The following is a 21,501-nucleotide window of genomic DNA, read 5'->3' on the forward strand; positions in this document are numbered from 1 at the left end:
CCAGTGGGTGTGGAGGCACAGCTCACTGTGATCTGAATTTACATCTCCCTCATGACTAATGATATTCAATTATCTTTTCATGTGCTTAGAAGCCACTCATCTATCTTCATTAGTAAAGTGTCTGTTCAAATGTTTACCCATTTTTCCAACTGAGTTATGTTTTTATTGTCCAACTGTGAGAGCTCTTTATGTATTCTAGACAATGTCACTTGACAGAGAAAGGTTTTGTCAGTATTTTCTCTTGGTGTGGCTTGCCTTTTCATGTTTGTATCTTTTAAAAAGCAAATGTTCTAACATAAATGAACTTCAATTTCTTGACTTTTCCTTTACAGTTTGTGCCTTCTGTTCCCTATTTAAAAACTCTTTGCCAAAACAGAGGTCACTAAGATAGTTTGTTTTCTTTCAAAAGTTTTATAGTTTTGGGGCGCCTGGGTGGCTCAGTTGGTTAGGCATCCGACTTCGGCTCAGGTCATGATCTCACGGTTCATGGGTTCGAGCCCTGCATCGGGCTCTGTGCTGACAGCCAGCTCAGAGCCTGGAGCCTGCTTCAGATTCTGTGTCTCCCTCTCTCTCTGACCCTCCCCTGCTCATGCTATGTCTCTCTTTCTCTCTCTCCCTCTCTCCCTCAGAAATAAATAAAACATTAAAAAAATTTTTTTAAGTTAAAAAAAAGTTTTATAGTTTTAACTTTTCACTGATGAATAGTATTGTGTTCCATGAATATACTGAATTTGTTTATCTACTTACTGATTGAAGAACATTTTGGTTTTTTCTATCATGTGTACAGTTGCTCTGAACATCTGTATAGGAACCTGTATGAATATATGCTTCTCATTTATCTTGGACAAATATCTAAGAATGTATGGTCATACGGTAACTATATATGTACCTTTATTTAAAAAAAAAAAGTTTCTTTTATAGTCAAACTCCCATCTAGTCAGTTAGTCATGGCTTTGGGTCTATGTACTGTCTAGTCCAGTGGGCAGATGGTGACACTGGTGATTGGGTAACTAAGCTCCCACTGGGGCTTCGGCCTAGGCTTACTAGGTGACCATGCCTGTCATAGCCTCAGGTAACAGGTGTCACATGTAACAGGCCAGACCAAAACAAGGGTGGAACTTGCTGCCCTAGCCGCCCAACTCACTACTCAAAGACTTGGTGTGCCTGGCTGGCTCAGTCAGCACAGTATATGACTCTTGATCTCAGGGTCATGAGTTCAAGCCCCACATTAAACGTAAAGATTACTTCAAAAACAACTATTAGTCCAAGACCTGTTAATAAAAATTAAAAATACTATTCAATGGCTTTTACACCAAAACACAGAAGAGGAAGCAACGACTTCTGACTTCAGCTAAAATTCAAAGCATACTAACTAGTAAGTAATTTCTTACCTCTGTGCATAATCTTGTGCTTCTCCCTCAGGTAGGTCAGACCTTTTATTACCTGGAGGAAAGAGAATATAACAAGATGGGAAACCCAAATGGTGGTGGTTAAAACACAATCAGCCTGTCTCTTTTAAAATGATATATGTGTCTCCCTCTCTCTCTGACCCTCCCCTGTTCACGCGTGCTCGCTCTCTCTCTCAGAAATAAATAAAAATGGAAATATTTTTAAAAAAAATTTTTTTAAATAATGAAATGATATAGAAAATATTTCATCTAATACCACAAAATTGTCTTCCCCTATTTTTTATTTGATTTCCAACCTGTCATATCAAGAAACCATCTTTTTAGATGGTATATACTTATTCTTAAGCAATGTTGACTACTGCGAGTTTAGACAACTTTACAAACCCCTGTGCTTGGGGCACCTGGGTGGTTCAGTTGGTTGAGCATCTGACTCTTGATTTTGGCTCAGGTCACAATCTCACAGTCCATGAGATTGAGCCCATGTCAGGCACTATGCTGATAGCGTGGAGCCTGCTTGGGATTCTCTCTCTCTCTCTCTCTCTCTCTCTCTCTCTCTCTGCCCCTGTCCCTCTCATGCACATGCATGCTCTCAAAGTAAATAAACAAGAAAGGAAAGAAAGGAAGAGAAGGAAGAAAGGAAAGAAAGAAAAGCAAAGAAGGAAGGAAGGAAGGAAGGGAGGGAGGGAGGGAGGAAGAAAACTTGCGACTAAATTTGGTTTTTGCCTAAAGCTGCAATATAAAAAAGAGGCTTTCTCATGCCACACATGGGAATTCTTTTGGATACCCTATTTCTCCAGGCACAGATTTTAATATAAAGGAAATGACTTTTCTAGTTCTGGCAAGAGACAGACAGAGCAAGAATATTGTATCTAGAATCAAGACAGAGAAAATTCTGGTGAGAAAACCCCAGTTTTCTTACAAATTTCCCTTGGCTGACTTACTATCTTCCTCCCTTGTCCATTTCCTGCCAACTCATTAACTTATCAATGAGAGAATTTGGAAGAAAAATTGCACAATATACTCACAGCAATGCTAACTTTTCCTAAGATTTGTTCCGGAATTCTTCCAGCCTTCTTCAGGACTTGATCCAAGGAGCCCCCATCCTAAAAACAAGAATACCAACCCATTTAGTGACATTGTTTGTAACTATTCTTTCAAGTGTTAAACTTCAGCAGGAAAGTGAATCTCACATGTGGCAAATCCTCCTGGAAGGGTACCCTTTGGTTTGTTCCAGACCTCAAAGATAGAAATGTAAAACATTGTGGGAGCTATCAAATAGCTAGAAACTCAAATCGTGAATAATCATTAAACAAAGGACTAATTCAGGGATCAAAAAAAGATTTGCACTGAGCCACTTGGCTGGCTCAGTCAGTGGGGTATGCAATTCTTGATCTGACAGTTGTGAGTTCAAGCTTCATACTGGGTGTAAAGATTACTTAAAAATAAAATCTTAAAAAGGTTTGCGCTGAAATGACAGAATAATGCATGGTTAGGATCTGAGGATCTAGAGGCAAACTGTCTACATTCACATCCTATCAACACTGTTGCTTCCTATCAGGGGGACTTTGACCAGGTTACTCACAGCCTATAAAATGGGGATGAGATCTTAAGGCTATTAAAATAATCATAGGGCTATTTTAAGTATTAAACAAGCTGATACACATAAAGCTCTCAGAACAACACCTAGCCCACGGTGAGTGTCAATAAATGTCAGCCATTTGATCAAGAGTGTATGTTACAATTAGTATTGGGGATTATCCTAAAAAAATCATAGTTAATAAAATCAAAAGAAAAATGTCATAGAAAGCAACAAGTCCTTCCATAAATCCTGACTAGTGCCATGAACTGTGTTAGGTTCTATGGAGGATAAAGATATAAAGAACTACTTCTTATTCCTCGTTAAATGTACAAACTAGTAGGGTAAAGATACACATTCTGAAAATAACAAAGCAAGATGTATGCTTAAGAAAAGTCTTACACATGCAGAAAAGAAAAGAAATTCTGACTTCGCTTAAAAGATGGCATTTGAGTTGATGTCTTACTCAAAGGAGTAGGATTTCTATACCTGGAAAGGGGGAGGTATGCGGCAGAAAGGGAAAATGCAAGACACGACACGCGTGGGATATGAAGCCAGCCTCTGTGGGGCTCACAATCCTCATTCATGGATTCTACACCATAACCTGAGATCTTGAAGAAAAGCTTCACTCCGGAAACCCTGATGTAGCGAGGCAGAACTACGTTCATATCCCACGGCTCAAGCGCTGCCAATGAGCAGATGCAACTTACAATCACCCTCAGAAGTAGAGACAATTCCTGCAAATTCAGACTGATTTTTAAAGGATCTCATCTACACTGAGCAGTTACCAATATCATCTGCCATTTATTAACCACCTCTGTGAAAGGTATAGGGATATGTGAGAAACTAGGAATGGAAAAAACTATACAGAGAGGGGGGGGAAAAAAACACACACTGGGGAAACAGAACACTCAACGAGGCAAAGCACCTTAAATCCTCCTCTGAAACAAGGCAGGAAACAAACAGCTGAATGAGGAGAAGAGACATTGCTGGAGGTGCTCAGAGGAGGAAGTGATTCCTGGACCAGGCGGCTAAGGGAAGGACTGGAAACAGGAGGGACATGGAAACTGCACCTTGGAAGAGGTGGAGACATGGCCAAGCAGGAAGACATCCCTGTAAGCTTCCTGCCTCCAAAGTCACCCAGCCTCGATGTCACATCCCGGGAGCGTAAGGTCACAGAACAAGGCACAACATGATTAAAAAGGTCAGAACATATTCCCACTTTTATAGACATAAAAAAGTGTTTGTTTGACTCACACAGCACCAGAACATCCAGTGTCCTCAATGGTTACTTCTAGCCTAGGTAGGAAGTCGATCAGGGACTTTGCATAACAATTTCTTCTTTGTGCTTTTCTATGGTTTATAAATTTTCCACAATGAACAAACATTTTGCCCTTTTAAATTACTGAACTCCTTTAGGAAAGCGGAGAATTCAATCTGCAATCGGTTCAGAGCACTTACTGGGCGTCCGTTTTGTGCAAAGGCACTGTAAGATAGATACAACACTGCTTTCTTTCTAGAGTTGGTTGAGAAACTAAGATTCATTCAGAGGTACAGACCCTTCAGGAAAGTCTCCTAAAACAATGCTAAAAAAAATAGATTGTCCACTTAAAAATTCTAAGCTGATGCAAAGGAGCGTTTGGATTGATCACTTTCTGTCACAGTCAACTCTGGATCACAGATGCTGAGGGAAAAGAAAGCAGTACAGGTGTGAATTCTCAAATGTACCTGAATACCCCCAGGCATGTTTGTCTTCTACTCAGAATTCATGGTGGGTGGGTCAGTCGACCAAGGAGCACGAAGGAAGAATCCTGAATTTCAACTTAAGATTTCATATGGGCCATACTTTCCACCCAGACACAAGAGTGTAATCACTCATCTAGAACCCAAAAGAACTCCCCTGTGAACACATTTTCCACGAGTCCTTGGAAGAGCCCTGCCCAAGCTGTGACCCAGGCTGTGTGAGTCACCCTGTGAGGCTGGCTGCCTTCACAATGCTGCAAGCCCCTGGTGGCCGAGTCAGGACATCAGAGCCCAGGTAACCACACCAAGTTTTCCAGAAACATAATCACAGCACCTCTCAATTTCCTTCACCAGTGGGAAGAGGAACTCCAATACATGAAGTTTCCAAGCCATTTCTCTTTTGCTTCCAGTTGAATGTGGTTTCAGATCCTTTGTTTGATCGGCGCCTAATTATCAGGGAGGATCATGCACTGAAAACTAGGTAACAAAGCAACTCTGTCAAAATCTGACTCAAATGAGGTAGAAATGCTAAGCTCGGGTTCCACAGCCTAGGAGAGAGGGCAGCCTGCTCACACTTTTCTCTGGGGTTGTGGTACATATTCCTGTCGAAAAGGAAGAAAGATCGGTTCTCTTTCCTTTCACCTCCTTCAGAGCTGGAAGCAGAGTCACAATGTGAATCTTAGCAAGATTTAAGGAGCATGAACCACAGTCAGAATTACCCAGGGCTGCCTCCAACTCACCTTACAACCTTTCAATTCCACTTCACTGTTGCCAAGAACTTGCCTTCCCTGACTAAAGCTGCTGAAATTGTGCTTATTTTTAGAAGCCAATTATTAACTAAGTCAATGGTGCTTTTGTGAAGGTTTTCTATAGAAGAGACAAATGCTTTATGGAAAAAGGAGAGGGAGGGGCTCAGAAGCTTTTACTCCTGCATGAGAACCATGAGCCATGAGTCCTAAGGTCTCTGGAGGCTCAGCTACCACCCCTGCAGGAATCTACCTCCCCAAAGGCAAGAGCATTCCTGTTCTATTGTGGGGGGGGGGTGTGTGGATTTACCCCACAAGTCTCCAAAATTCAGACGGGTTTACTTCTCGCACAAGTCAGCCCCTGGCTGAGTGCTTTAGAAGATGAGGCCCAATGGATGCCAGTGACACAACTTCACTTTAAAATACACCTAAGAGATGAGAAGCCTGGGTGGCTTAGTCGGTTAAGCGTCCGACTTTCGCTTGGGTCATGATCTCGCAGTTCGTGGGTTCGAGCCCCGCGTCAGGCTCTGTGCTGACTGCCAGCTCAGAGCCTGGAGCCTGTTTCAGAGTCTATGACTCCCTCTCTCTCTGACCCTCCCCTGCTCATGCTGTCTCTCTCTCTCCCAGAAATAAATAAAACATTTAAGAAAAAAAAATTTTTTTTTAAATAAAATACACCTAAGAAATGATGTGAGCATGGGCAACATGGGCATGGGCAAAGCATACATAGCAGAACAGGAACTGCAGAATCCAGGTGGGTTTACTGTGTACGTTATACAGTTCCTTCACCTCGCTCTGCATTTGAAACGGTCACGATAAAGTGCTGGGGGGAAATGTTAATGATAGAGAACACACAAGGACAGTGACATACACAGAACCAAAGAACCTCTGAAGTTGGGCTGTGGCTAACGAACAGAGCTCTACAGGACACCTCTGAAATGTGGACACCTCTGAAATGTGGAAGCTGAGACAAAGCAGAAATACCCAAAGAGAAGTAGCCGTCAGCAGTCAGAGGCAGCCAGGACGGGAGCTCTCCTGCAAAAAGGTCTGCTCAAGGACCAAGAAGGGGTGAGAGGGTCCAGGGCTAGACCAGAGAGCTACTCTGGAACCTGGCAGCCTGGATTTCAGGCCACAGCAGCTTCACTACAGAGTTCCGTCTCTGGTAGCTCTGAGCCTCTCCACTAAAATTAACACTGTTCCAACTGCTCTCTGGGCTTATGGATATCTTCAAAACAGAAGACCCTATTGCTGATTCCAAGGTCTAACTCTCTCCCACTGAGCCCCAGGCCTGACCATGTCCTCCGCCATCTTGGCCTCCTTCATTTAGCCACTCAACACCTATCACCTAATAGGTGCCAAGCACTGTGCATGGCCTTCAAAAGGTTTTGACCCTCCCACCTTCTGAAAGCCAGTTTTCCAGGCTCACACCCCCCTGGGTAACTCAAGAGGTATCTTCTGCTTCAGAGACTTATGAGGGAGGCTCCTACCCTACCCAGAGAGCCAAATCCACCGGAGGAAAACTGACCAATGGGAAACCAACCCTTGTCATGCCCTGAGTCATCTTGTCCCCTCAGAGGGAAAGGCTGACTAAGAAGGACAGCCCAAGGGGGCACAAGGCTGTGATCAGCATCTATGCATCCACAGTGAATAAAGGACTTCACAATGAAGAAGCCTCACCACAGGTCAATTTAAGACAAATTTAAAAACTGAACTTCACATGGCAAGAGGTCAAATAAGGCTAATAAAACAGGTTCCAACAAGTTGTGAATAAATGAAAAGGCCACTGCCTATCAATGCTTGGGGCCCAATCCTAACCTCTGAAGCCAGCACCATGGAATTCAAACACGTTCACCCTACAAACAGCACCCTGGTTCCTCTAACAAAAAGAGAATTCTGAGCAGCACAGAACCTGGGGGTAACTCAGGAAAGAATCTGACTGTGAAGACAGCAGGCATGAGACGACACACACCTGGTGCTCAGACGCCCCTCCATCCACACTGAGGACTCCTCACTTAAGAAGGCCCTAGGAACACAGCCATCCAACCTACAAACAGCCCGGGGAAGCAGAGAGACTACTCCCAAGGTCTCCACTCCTCTGGCAGCTCATGTGGCACCGTGCACAGAAGAGGTACTACAAGTAAGTGTTTGCGAAGCCGGACCCATGCTGATGAACTAATGTAAACCCTGACTGGCTACAAGTACCGAAAACCATAGAAACACAGGATGTTAGGGGGTAGGGAGGGGTCCCTAGAGGAGATCCGGTCCAAACACTGCTCGGCAGAGATGAGAAAGCCCTGAGAGAGTGTGAAATTTAAAGACAGCAGACCTAGTTAGAGACAGCAGTTAGAATTTAGCTCTGCCACTTACTGGTTATGTAACTTTAGCTAATTACTAAGCCTCTAGAGGCCTTGTTTCCTCCCCCACCTCGGGGAAGGTGGTCAACACTGCATCACATGACAGGGCTGATGTGATCAGTAAATTATGTAACATGGCAAGGACTCACCACGTGGTAGAAAATGGGAAAGTTAGTTACAACCATGTCTACCCATGCTGCCACCCACCATCCATTATCCTGGCAACACTGAAGAGAAAGAAGGCTACTCTGGCCTTGCCTGTCACTGGCTTATCACCATCACATCCACCATCTTCCTCTTCTAGCTTTCAAGGAACCTCCGTTGCTGGTTATACATCTTCATCCAAAACTCTGGGCGAGAGCTAGAAAACCAACCATCAACAGCAAAATGCCCAAGAAATCCAAAGCATAAGGAACAAGCTCCCCTCCCCCGCATTACACCTCACCAAAGGGAGGCTAAGACCCAAGAGGGAAATATCAGCACCCCAGGCCTGGATGAGGACCAAACCAACAACGGTTACGTGCTTCGCACAGAGGCTGCTTCCTTCTCGTTCAAGCAAGAGAAACGAGAGCTTTCTTGGGAACCTTCAGGAGCACAGGAGACGTTTCAGGTTCTACGTTCCATATGGCACCACGTAAGTCGGCAGATGCTGGTAACAGGATGCACGGCACTTCCTGATCCTTAACATGAACAGAAGTTCAAAATAATGGGGCGCCAGCAAGGGACAAACCTCCTGGGGAGGGTTCTCCTGGAGTTCATGAAGACCAGGCACAGGGGCTCTCCCCAGAGGTTAGGGCAGAGCCAGGGTCAGGAAGGAGATGGAGAAGCAGAGGGACGCTCTGCCAGACTGAGGCCTGAAAACCCGACGGCCCTAAGCACGCAGACTCAGTCACGGCAGCCCTCGTCCCCGAGCTGTCAGCGCCGGTGAGAATAAGGCAACCGCTACCATTCGCACGAGACAAGTTTGGAGCCCGTGTACTGGAGGGTTTCCTCCATTATTTTCACCAATCCTCACAACTGGGTAGGTAAGATTATGGCCACTTTGCAAATGAGGAAAGGGAGAATGAGAAAAAGAAACCTGTCCAAGGTCCTGGCAAGAAGGTGACATCTATAAACAAATAATTATTGAGCACTTGCTGTGTGCCAGGGCTATTCTGGGCTTTGGAGACACGATGGCAAACAAGACAGTGTCTACTCGCATTTTTGTGGAGAAGGGAGATATGAATAAACATCCCAGATTCCCAAGTCCCCTGCTGCCTAATGGGAACAGGAAAAAATAGCCATCACGAAGCCAGCCTGTCTCTCTGAAATTCTGGGCATCAAGGATGGAAACAAGAGCCCCAATCACTATCCCGTGGATTCAACAAATTACAGGCACTGGGCCCAACAGCCTTGGTTTAAATTCTGCCAATTCCATTTACTAGGTGCATGACCTTGGGCAAGTTATTAATGTCTCTGAGCCTCAGTTTCCTCATTTGTAAAATGCAGATGATCCACCCATCCAATAAGGTTGCTACAAAAATGCAATAAAATTTTAATATGTGTAGAGTAGTCCATGCTATAATGCCCAGTAAATATTAGTTTACCAGTATTAGTATTGCTAGATAATTGTTATAGATGCTGTTATTACTCATAGTTACCAGGAAGAGAAGGGACTCCAGGCAGCTAGTGGTACAAAGATTGGCAGCTCTCACACACAAAATGAGCCCCTAAAATTCCCTCTCATTTGCCTTCTCTGATGTGCATCAAGTGATATTACTTCTCTGTACACCCAAAGAACCCCTCCAGACTGTCCTTAAAGCAGATTATAGACTCTGAGGACAGGGAAGTTTCAGCTTCAAAATCCCAGAACCGGATACCTAGCACACAACCCTGCATATGATAAAGAGATGTTAACTATATTAACCTGATTTTACGCACATCAAAATCTTGGGGTCAGGAATAGTGGGAGATGTGCTCTGGACACACCCCCCAGGGATACCTGGTTGCTGCCCCCTCTCTCTGAAGACAGGAGGGGACCTAGGAAGGCAGCCTGTTGGCTTTTGGTTATTCCAAGTTCCACAGTCGGGCTTCCCAGCTGCCCAAGATGGTAATGTGGATCCAGGGAGGAACCAGGAAGCTGCTGGTCCCAAACCAAAGACGAGACCAGAGCCACCCAGCTCCCAGGCTGTTGCTCCAGAGGCTGACAGGTGGGTGACCACATACCATGTGCTCCATGCAGATACTGATCTCGCCGTCACTGTAGAACGCGCCATAGAAGCCCACAATGTACGGGGAGTTGCACTCGTGTAGAACCTGCAGCTCCCTTATGATCTGGTTCCGGATTGCGGGTTTGATCTCCAGGTGAATTAGCTAGGGAAAGACAGGTGGGAGGAAGAGAGGCTTTAAATATATGGAGGGAAGGATAGATGGAAGCCTTCTTAAATGCTTAAGCTCTTAACAGTGGGAGGAGAAGAAACAGGTATGTTTTAACTAACAAGTTTCTGCCCGACCAAAGCACTCAGTGCCAACCTACCCTGGCAAGTAGTGGTACCGGAGGAGCTGTAATGAGGGAGGGTGGCTATGTCTCTGCTCCTGTAAGCCAAGGGGGGGGGGGGCGCAGCTCACCCCTCCCAAACACAGAGCTGAATGGAGCATTTCCTCTAAAAGGACCTGGGAACCTTCGAGGAAGCCAAAGCAGCCTGAGGGGCTGGCTGGCACTCGGAGGCCGTAAGAGTGCAGGGGCAGGAAGGACTGAGAGTGCAGACCCAAGCTACTCAGGGGAGTTCCCCTTAACCCTTGACTTCAGGAGCCTGATGTGGTTAAGATTCAGCCAGGGCCTCTGGTGTCACCTGTGTCTCCCTGATATTGTCCCTTGTTTCCTCCAGGCAGACAGGACCGACAGAACAGATATAGGAAATGGTAACTGAATGAGATGAAGCTTCTAGAAAGGGCCACAGACAAGGAGTGTCAGAGGACCTGGAAACCAGTGGTTATCAGCATGGGCTGGAGTAGCCAGTGAAAACTGGACAGGAGGCGGGCTGTGAAGACAGGTGCTGTTTGAAGAGATGGAAGGAGCAGCCTGAGCAAAAATCTGTGGATGGGATTAAACACGGTGTGCCAGAGAACACAGAGGGCTGCGCCTCACCAGAGCTGGGGCCGTGTGCAGTGAGGGGGGAGCATGGTGGACAGGAAGGGGAGTCCAGCTCGGACGCTGCCTGCCACGGTGGGGAGCAGAGTAGGACGGTGCAGGGGCAGGGCCGGAGCACAGGCTAACAACCGGAAAGCAGGGTCTGGTGCATGGCCGGGGCTGCCTACATCAAAGCAGCTTCTCCTGCACTGGATAATGGCAAACAGGCACCCTTGCATTCTTTCCAGAGCACACAGAAAACGCACAAAGGTCACCTGCTATTATTTTCCAGTCTGGGCGTGGGGATAAATACACTAACACACATCAGTGTGTTTATCCCATAATCTGATAGATCACAGGAGCTCAAAATTCAAACAGGTACTGAGTGTGAGAAGTCAATCTTCCTTCCACCCTTGGCCCCAGGCCCCTGATCTTCCAAGAGATAACGCAATCACCTATTTAACAAGGCAAACCTGATTCAGCACATTTTTCTTTTTTTCTTTTCTTGTTTTTTTTTTTTTTTTTTTTTTTTTTTTTTTTTTTTTTTTGAGCAGCCTCACCTTTCTGGCCATGACCAGGCCAGACGGCTTGTGGGAGACCTTGAACACCACACCACCGTTGCCAGCGCCCAGCTCACTGATCTTCTCAAAGTCGTCATCCTTCAATTCCCCGACCTTCTGCTTCTGGGTAAGAAAAGCCTCCAGGCGCTTCCGCTGCTGCTCATCGAGCTCCAGCTCCTCCAGCTTCTTCTGCAAAGCCTCCAGGTTGGTCCTGTCCCAGAGGGGGAGCGGGAGTCAGAACCAGCATCAGAGAGGGCCCCCAGAGGAGCATCTGTGCTGTGGAGAGCACCGGCCCTGGGGCCGGCTGGAAGAATGAATGGAGGGGCTCCAGGAGGACTCCAGGTGCTGTGGCCCTGCTCCCCTCGCTCCGCCACCACCGCCACCACTCCCCACTGACACCCTTCACCTTTCCAGGCCTCTGTTCCCTCATTTGTAAAACAAGGCCTCTCTCACTATGCTGCAAGTTTACAGAAGGAACCAAAGAAACTGCTAATATTCACAATGAGCCACCTTCATTTGCTTTAAAATCCCAGTTCCGTGGCTCAGTCAGTTAAGTGTCCGACTCTGGCTCAGGTCATGACCTCACATTTGGTGGGTTCAAGATCCCGCATCCACTTCTGTGCTGACAGCTCAGAGCCTGGATCCGGCTTTGGATTCTGTCTCCCTCCACCCCTCCCCTATTCGTGCTCTGTCTCTCTGTCTCTCAAAAATAAATAAATATTAAAAGAAAATGTTTTAAACCCCAATTCCTAAAGCCCCTCTACTGTTGGATTATTAAGTCAGCACCATATACAAAATAAAATCTATTTCCTAAAAGCACTAAACTGAAATCAAACCAAACCATCACAACAGACTCTAAACTGCATGGGAACAGCAAAAACCCTCCTCTCTAATGTGATCAGGTCCAGAACCAGGTTAATTAAAATAAAGCAAGGAATCATAAAAATACCTACCTAAAATTTTTATTTTTGTATAATATGCATATAAATGTGCATTATTCACCCATCTTCTAATGTAGGCAGAGCAAGGCCCTCTCTTTGAGTAAGGGTCCACTAGAAAGAGCCCCTTGCCACCTTCCTCACATGAACCAGCAAATGATACACTCTAATTTCCAATTCCTGAGTCCTCAGAGTAAAAATAGCCATTTACTGAGTAATATCAAATTAAAATTCTAAGACTTTTATGATTTCCCTCAATTTTAATGCTCATCTAATTTGAAAGTAATGTGTTTTAGTGAGCTGGACTTATTGAGTCTTTCCAGGCTTTTAATTAGTGTTCAAAGCTGGCAGGGGGAAGGGGAAACCCACTTCATTTGCAGTCATATTTCACCAGTTTATCTGATATTGAAGTAAGTTACTTAATGACAACACCAGCCACAACCGTACAAATCATGCTGGGAACAAACTGGCTCTTGGTAAGCACATAATTCAGCCAGTGGGTGCCGAGGCGAGTGGGCAAGGCAGAGAGCAGCCTGCTTGGCTGTGCATTCAGCAGGCTGGTGGGCAGTACGGAGTGTTTTACAGAGAACGGAAAAGAATTCATTATTCCTGGGGGTTTTGTAAGAGGAGGGTGGTACAGAGAACATCCACGGTGTTTCATCTGATTTTAGTCCTTGTCTAAACAAACAACATGGTGACAAGACAGGGCATCACTACACAACAGAAGGCTGGTCCCCAGCCCCCAACATACACACCGTTTCTGAGCTTGAAGGGCAGGAGTAAGCATAATCTTCCACTCTTCACTCACCCTCTGTTCCAACTCTGAAGAAGGCAGGGAGGTTGAGACCTACTGCCTCCCCCAGTCTATGGGAAGATCCAACAGCACCTTACAAGTAACAGTACATGGGGCCACAGAGGACACATGGCTGATTTCACCAAGCTCCCTCCCTGGGGAGCTCTTGAGGAAGGAAGGATGGTGCCACTAACTGAACTGTGTCTGCCTAAAATTCCTGTTGAAGCCCTAACCTCCTATGTAATCACGTGAAGAGACAGGACAATTAGGAGGTAAGTAAGGTTAATAAGTAAGATCATACAGATGGAGTCCTAATCAGATAGGACTGCTGGCCCGCAGGAGAGAGGTGACCTCCTTGCCACTGGGCACACGCCAAGGGAAGGCCATGTGAGGACACCACAGCCTGTCCACAGGTAGCTGTCCACAAGTCAGGAAGAGAGGCCTCGCCAGAACCAGACCATGCCGGCACCCTCATCTTGGTCTTCCAGCTTCCGGAACCATGAAAAAAATAAATTTCTGTTGTTTAAGCCAACCAGTCCATGACATTGTGTTATGCAGCCCAAACAGACTAAAACAGCTGAAAACAGCTGGTAATTTTCTCGTCCTGCTAAAAGGCACAAGTAAGTGTCACAGCTGCCCCCAGTCCAGCAGGGGTAGGGACCCAGAACAAGCATGGCTGGCTGGAAGGGCATGGTGCCCACCTGCAGGTGTCCTTTCTCTGACGTCTGTACACAAAGGAACCCATCGATGACATTTAGAGACACATGTCAAACAGACCTCACAGCTAAAACTTCGAGGAGGTTACAGCTGCCTGTAGGGCTCAGCAGTCAGGCTGAAATGCAGCCTCCAAAGGCTTCTGTCAGATGGAATGCTGAGCAGGGAGAGGGAGAGGGAAGGACTGAATGGAAGGAAATCACTCGCCCTACAGCACTGCATACTCTGCTTCACACCTGCTAATACACTTTGGCCACAACGCTACAATTACAACAGAGAGCAAACTCAAGCACAGACAGGTGAAGTGAGTTGTCCAAGGTCACACAGCTAGTGAGCAACAAAGCAAGGTCTGAGACCTGGGCAGAAAGAAGCTCTAATCTTATGCTGCAATGCCTCTTCAAAAAGCTCAACACTTTCAAGGGAAGCCACTTGCAAGCATGGGTAGGGTCCTAGTGTGGGACATGTGCCATGCCAGCGCTTGATCATACATGAAGATGGCATACCTATGTAAAGAGCCCTTCGCACCAGATAAAACCCTGCCTCCCCGCACATCAAGCAAGTAACAGTGGCCACAAGACACCCCATCCATCTGGCAAAGAAAAAGAGGAAATGTTGACTCTGCTCATTTTCCTGACTCTCTGTAGAATTAAGTAACTCTCCCACCTTCAGGAAGAAAAACTAAATCTGGGCTTCCTCCTTCCTCGACCTTCTATGCTCTCCCATCTAACCACCTACCCCACCACCTAAGGAACTGGCTCCTGATTCGCACTTTCAAAAGGCTATGCCATAGCAAAGGCTGTATGCTGTGGTGGCACGACTTTCCCGATGAATTGGGGAGAGGCAGGGGGGAACATGTTGCCAAGCTACCAAGCCATTAGTTGTCAGGAATCCCAAACTCGTACCCCAGAGTAGTCAACAACTAGCTGTGTGACCATGGACTGGTCATTTAACTTTGACACATCTCAAGTTTTCTCACCTGTAAAATGGAGTAACAACTCCATGCTTCCTTAACTAGGGGAGGATCAAAACAGAAAACTAATGAGAAGGAACAACGGAATTTTCACACACTTCTACACTAAAGTTAGGGCAAGTGCAGGTAGACTGGAAGACAAGGAGCCACCGCCAATCAAGAAATTACTGCCTTTCCTTTAACGATTCTTAAAGCCCTTGAAAAGTTTTATTTAAGAACTGTTGCAGAGAATGAAAGACCAAGGATTTTATCTGAAGGTGAAAGGAAAATCCTGGCATCAAAATGGCTTTCAGTACTCATTAAAAAGAAATCCATCAGGGGCACATGGGTAGCTTAGTCAGTTAAGCGTCCGACTTTCGTTTAGGTCATGATCTCGCGGCTCGTGGGTTCGAGCCCCACGTCGGNAAAAAAAGAAATCCATCAATAATGTAACAGTCTTTAGTACTGCTTCCTCTCGCACAGGGACTCAGTGATGTTCAACAAGGCTCATTTCTGCCCTGCCCTGCCCCGCCCCACCCCAACCCACCCCAAGGCCAAATGCTTCAAGCAAAGGAAACAGGCCCTGCTACATCGATCATGCCACAAATCTCCAAATTTCAGATAAGAACCTGTCTCCTTCACAATCTTTGGTTTTAACTGAAATCAGCAAAATCAGAACTACAGATGTAGAAAGGAACCTGGAGCACAGAATAAATATCTGACACACACACCGCCCTCTCCAGGGACCAGCTGTGACGTCTGACCCCCACCACCCTGTTCACCACAGCAGAGAGAAAAATGACACACGGTAACATGAATTCCGCACCACGGCTATCTTACAGAAAACACAAGTTCACTGAGATACAAGATTATAGGTTTGAAATAGGAATGCAAAGAAGAGCAAGGAATGTGGAAAAAAAACAAACCAGGGCTGTCATTTGTGCTCTGAAAACACCAGGGAGGCACAATGCAGTGGGTGGAGAGAGGATGATCCTATGGGCCAGAACATCTCCTTCCCTCTCATCCCACCCATCTGCTGCGCCTAACTGCACTGCCACAACTGGAATCTTGCATTTGCGGCTCAGTGGCTTAAATCAGGAAGAAGTACAAAATGTAGCACAGGGAGGGAAAGGAAAAGACCCCCAATCCGACCCATCTGACAGGGGAGGAAATGGAGGTCAGGAGAGGACAAGGTCTCACACAGCTTACTGGCGGCAGTCTCTCAGCTCCTAGAACAGAGCTCCGTTCAAGGCCTCACACTGCCATCCCCAACCCTGATGGTCACTGCAAAGGGCAGGGAGGGGGAGGTGATGTCTAGACAAAGGAGTGGGGTCTTCAAACTGCCACACACCAAACAGGAATGAGCCACGGTAGCACGCAAATGCTGGCTAGCCAATCTGAGCCTTTCTCTAGCCCTGGGTGGCAGGCCCTGCCTCGGCCGGCCAGGAAGGAGCACAGGGGAAGAGCAGAGGGTGACTATCAGTTGCTGTGCAGGAGGAGAGAAAGGGTCCCAGTACCCGCAGGGGGCATCCTCAGAGAGCCCAGGGAGTTGGGAAGTTCTCTCTCCCCTGCAGCATCTGCCAAGTATGAACAGTACCGGGGCAGGGAAAGGAGGAGGATGACAGGAGACCTTAGCTAAGGGGGAACAGCACCAAGAGACTAACACTGCAACCCCTCTACCCTCACCCTAGATCACTACCATCTCTGAGGTCTTGGGCAAGCTACCACCCTTCTGGTCCTCAGTTTTCACACTCAGGAAAAAAAAAAAAGTGCATGAGGAGGAGGGGAGGAGAGAGGGGATGTCTGGGTGTCTCTGAGATCCAAGCCTGTGCACGGGACAGCCAATTGAGGAGGTCCAAAGTAAGACTGAGGGTGTGTTCAGGCTGAAAAGCTGAGGATCGAGGATCTTCAAAAGAGGGGAGATGCGAGGGGAAAAGAGAAGAACTGGCCTTAGGATTCTCTATATAGCCGAACCCTGGACAGTGGGGATGTGGGGATTAAAAACAGCATAAGAGAGGAAAGAAAAATGGGCCTAAAGGAAGAAGCAAAGGGAGCCAGAGACACCGCTAACCAGACTCCACCCTTGGCTAGCCCATCTGCAGTAAGGAGTGCAGTTCAAGCCAACCCCAAAAACATGGTGGAGGAGGGGCTCTATACCCTCAGACCCTCAACCCTGCAGGCCATGCTGGGAAGGGCTGCTCAACTAACTAGGCAATAAAATTCTAGGCAATAAAAAAAGGAAATGTGTTCTTCTACATCTATGTAAAACTCAAAAAAAGGCACAACTAGCCTATGCAGTTATAAAATAGAAAACACCCTTTGTGGTGGGGAGCAGTAACCAGAAGGAGACGTGTGACAGTTAATTTCAGGTGTCAGCGTGGCAGGGCCACAGTGCTAAGGTATGTGGTCAAACTTGATTTGGAATATTTCTACAAAAGTAGGGTTTTAAGGTGGGGGATGGGGGGTGGAGAGGGTGGAAAGTGGTGAACTTTGAGTAAAGCAGATTACTCTCCATAATGTGAATGGACATCGTCCAATGAGTTTAAGGCCTTAAGAACAAAGACTGACCTCCCCAAAGAAGGAATTCTGTCGGCAGGCTGCCTCTGGACCCCAACTCCAAGTCCTCCACGGACCCCTAGCCTGCTGGGCTACCCTCCAGACTGGGGACTTCCCAGGCTTCCACAATCGCATACACCAACTCCTTTACCAGCTCCAGTCAGGTCAGTGTCTGTCCATCTCCTCTCTTTCAACGTCCATCTCTTCCTCTCTCTATATACGTGTATCTTGGATGCTGTGATCGGATTTCTTTTACCTTTTTCCTCCTTGTGTCTCCTTGTAAATAATTTCTTTTTTTTCCAGTGTGGATAATGTCTATTAACCTATCTTCAGGGTCACTGATTCTTTCTTCAGTTCCCTCTGGTCTACTGATATACCTGTTGACCTCTGAAATAGTGTTTTCAAAATGTTCTAGCATTTCCACGTGAATCCACTTTTAGTTTCCGTCTCTTCTGAAATCCCTCATTTGTTCTTGCATGTCATCCATAATGATGGTTATTTTAAAGCCCCAATTCCTAGTTCTGTCATTGGCCTGATCTCCTGTAGGTTTTTTTTCCTCTCATGATTCTTTGTGCATTTCAATACTGCATTGAGTTGTACACTGTAATAGAAGCCTAAGGACTGAGGTAAATTGTCTTTATTGTTTAATAATGGGTGCATTCTTCAGTCATGTTGTTAGTACCAGTTAGGAGTGGAGCTAGGTTTGGGTTTTCTTGTGAATGCTGTTAATTTCAGTACACCACAAGCTGCGAGTTTCTTGAGCAATGGGTTTTATCTCATGCTGAGAGTGGAGCCTGAGCTGCAGAGGTTTTGTTCCCTCAGTGTTTCCACGCCTCCCTCAGCTTTGAACTGACCCGTGATGCCTGGCCACAGAGTAGGGTCCTTCTCTGTGCCCTTGCTCCTCCTCAGGGTGGACTGCGACCACCCGCACCTACTACTCTCATGTGATCTCTATGACCACCTTTGATGTAGCATCGCAGCACTGGCTTAAGGTGCCCTGACTGTCTGTATTCCTCTCGCTGCTTTACTAAGGACCTTCTGGGGTCAAAATGCACACATTCCCAGAGAAGATCTGGGAAGATAAAACAGTCAGCATGGTCTTAAACGAAAAAGCAGTAAGGGTGGGTAAACAGTCAATGGGGTGTACACGTGGACAAGAAGTAATGACCAACTCAAACTGGACAACATGGGAAGCCAGACACTTTGCCTGTCCTGCTCTTAAAAAGGCCCTGTGAACATGGACTTCCCCTCCTTTCCAAGGCAACCATGCACGTGTGGCAGTTCTTGGGCAGGAGAAAGTTTCCTCTTCCTCCTCTAGCACAGAGTCTGCTTCATGCTGGTGTTGAACCCGGCTTTGTGCTTAGATTCTTAGGAAGCTGGGGGAAGACACACTTCAGTACAGCCATTCTCTTGCCTGGTTCATAATGTACCTCACTGAATTTAGCAGAAATATCTTTTTCCTTTTCCTTGAGGCTGGCTGTTAATGTAAATCATATCTTGGCCACCTACTCTTCTCTGCTTGCTGACAGATGTATAGGTGAACAAAGTCTCATAGTCGTTGTTCTTGAAAGCAGCCCCCAGACCCCAGACCCAGTGACATATGCAGGAAATCAGCTGCTTCTGGGTCAGCACAGAACTGGTCTTTCACAATGAGACAAAAAACTACCAGAAAGGGAAAAAAAAAAAAAAAAAAAGCATGCATGTGGCTGCCATTATATTCCACGCTTAACAAATAAGTGTGAGAACTTTGGGAGGCAGAAGACATGGGTTCAATTCTGATAGTTTTATGATCTGTGAACTATTCACTCACCTCCCCTCAATTTTTCTCAAAGAAAAATAGGCAAGTTAAACTAGGTGGTCTTTAAAGTTCTTTTCAATGCTAGAATTCTCTAATCTTAACATCAGATTCATCCCATAGTATTCCAAGTGTAGCTAAGTCCCAGACCATGCATCTCTGCAAACACTGGCCATTTTCCCAATCCTCACTTTTTTTTAAAATTCTTTTTTATAGTTTATTTATTTTTGAGAGAGAGAGTCAGGGGGCGGCGGGTGCAGAGAGATAGAGAGAGACACCGAATCTGAAGCAGGCCCCAGGCTCCAAGCGGCCAGCACAGAGCATGATGCAGGACTCAAACTCACCAACTGTGAGATCATGACCTGAGCCAAAGTTGAAGGTTTAACCAACTGAGCCACCCAGGTGCCCCTCACTGCCTTTCCTTTGTTAAATGTTTTATTTATTTCTGAGAGAGAGAGCGAGCGAGCGAGCAGGAGAGGCTCAGAGAGAGGAGGAGGCACAGAATCTGAAACAGGCTCCAGGCTCTGAGCTAGCTGTCAGCACAGAGCCCAACACGGGGCTCGAACCCACGAACCATGAGATCATGACCTGAGCTGAAGTCGGACTCTTAACTGACTGAGCCACCCAGGCGTCCTGCTACCTTTTTAATTTATTTTGAGAAACAGACACACACGCGCGCGCACACACACACACACACACACACACAGAGACAGACAGACAGAGAGCACGTGCTCATGTGAATGGGGGAGGGACAAAGCGAGAGAGGAAGGGAGACAGTCTCCCAAGCAGGCTCTGGGCCATCAGCACTGAATCCACGTGGTGTGTTCAACCTCATGAACTATGAAATCATGACCTGAGCTGAAACAAAAGTTGGACACTTAACCAGGTGAGCTACTCAGCTGTCCCATCACTGCTTTCTCCTTTGAGACTATACTGTTGTATCTTCCCAGGCCTTTTCTGAGAATATATGCATTTTGACACCAGAAGGCCCTTAGCGTAGCAGCAAAAAGCATATAGACAGTTAAGGGCTCTTTAACCCAATAATGTGATCCTAAATAAAAGGTTGTGGATGGGGCACCTGGCTGGCTCAGTCAAAAGAGCAGGAAACTCCTGATCTCCCCGTTGTGAGTTAAAGCTCCACAGTGAGCAAAGAGCTTACTTAAAAAAGAGAAAAAAAGAGGTGCGCCTACCTGGCTCAGTTGGTTAAGCGTCCAACTTCAGCTCAGGTCATGATCTCACGGTCTGTGGGTTTGAGCCCTGCACGGGGCTCTGTGTTGACAGCTCAGAGCCTGGAACCTGCTTCAGATTCTGTGTCTGCCTCTCTCTCTCTCTGCCCCTCCCCCACTCATATCTCCTTCCCTCCCTCTCTCTCTCAAAAATAAAAAACATTAAAAAAAAATTTTTTTTTAAGGTTGTTGTGGAGATTACATAAGAGTGTAATGTAAAAAAAATGTTGGAAGCATCTGCAGTGCTAAACAAGTAGTTAATATTGTTCGGCTGTCGGCAGCTAATTACTGGTTAGCAAGGGTAACATTTGATTTGGTAGTACTCACTACTGATTTACTACGTACCTGTTGTGTTACAGGTATCCTGAGAAATGCAGAGGAGCCCCTTTGGTCTCCTAACAGCACCATGAAGTGATCACCAGTATCAGCCCCATCCTACTGATGAAATTCCCACATCTTCATGGTTTCATGCAATAAATCAATAGCCTGGCAAAAATGTACAATGTAGTTAAATACTGCCTCTGCTGCCTTTCAATGGTTTCGCCGCCACTCCCCACAAAAACTGGGGGCAAAGACAGTCTTACAAGTGTCCTGATTTTCTCAAGAGCCCTCAGGTGCTGACAACTGGGTAGCTCAGGAGACACCAGCCTAAACCAGACTGCGTTTTGTAGGGGCAGAAGACTGGAGATGGTCTAGAATGACATGTAAAATTTAGACAGCAAATGGTCTACTCTGCAGAAAATGACATAGAACGGGGATTAAAAATATTAAAACCAAACAATGTTAGAGGAACAGAACTCAAAACGAGTGTCAGGACAAGTGTTTCTCTTTAATGTCACTTTCAATCAAGGGGCTTCCAGGCCAATCAACAAAAGTTTTGCAGAGTCTAGAAAACAGGTTTAAATAATTTTTAAAAAAGATAAGGGAGCCTGGCTGGCTCAGTCCATAGAGCATGCGACTCTTGGTCTTGGCATAAATTCAGGCCCCACAATGGACATGAAACCTACTTTTTAAAAAAAAAAAAAAGGATACT

General features: G+C 46.2%; 1 protein-coding gene across 1 annotated transcript in view; it reads right to left on the reverse strand.

The window, feature by feature from the left end:
* The window catches only part of MAP2K1 (mitogen-activated protein kinase kinase 1), a 76,525-nt gene that overhangs the window by 26,834 nt on the left and 28,190 nt on the right, over positions 1-21,501 (reverse strand). Inside the window, exons 2-5 of the mRNA XM_077746831.1 lie at positions 11,498-11,708; positions 10,034-10,180; positions 2,435-2,512; positions 1,392-1,443 (exon numbers count right to left, since the gene is read on the reverse strand). Of these exons, the coding sequence (XP_077602957.1) occupies positions 1,392-1,443; positions 2,435-2,512; positions 10,034-10,180; positions 11,498-11,708 (488 nt within the window). The remainder of the gene's footprint in view (positions 1-1,391; positions 1,444-2,434; positions 2,513-10,033; positions 10,181-11,497; positions 11,709-21,501) is intronic.

This window comes from Crocuta crocuta, unplaced genomic scaffold (genome assembly GCF_008692635.1).
Source record: "Crocuta crocuta isolate KB4526 unplaced genomic scaffold, BGI_CrCroc_1.0 scaffold130, whole genome shotgun sequence".
Classification (NCBI taxonomy): Eukaryota; Metazoa; Chordata; class Mammalia; order Carnivora; family Hyaenidae; genus Crocuta; species Crocuta crocuta.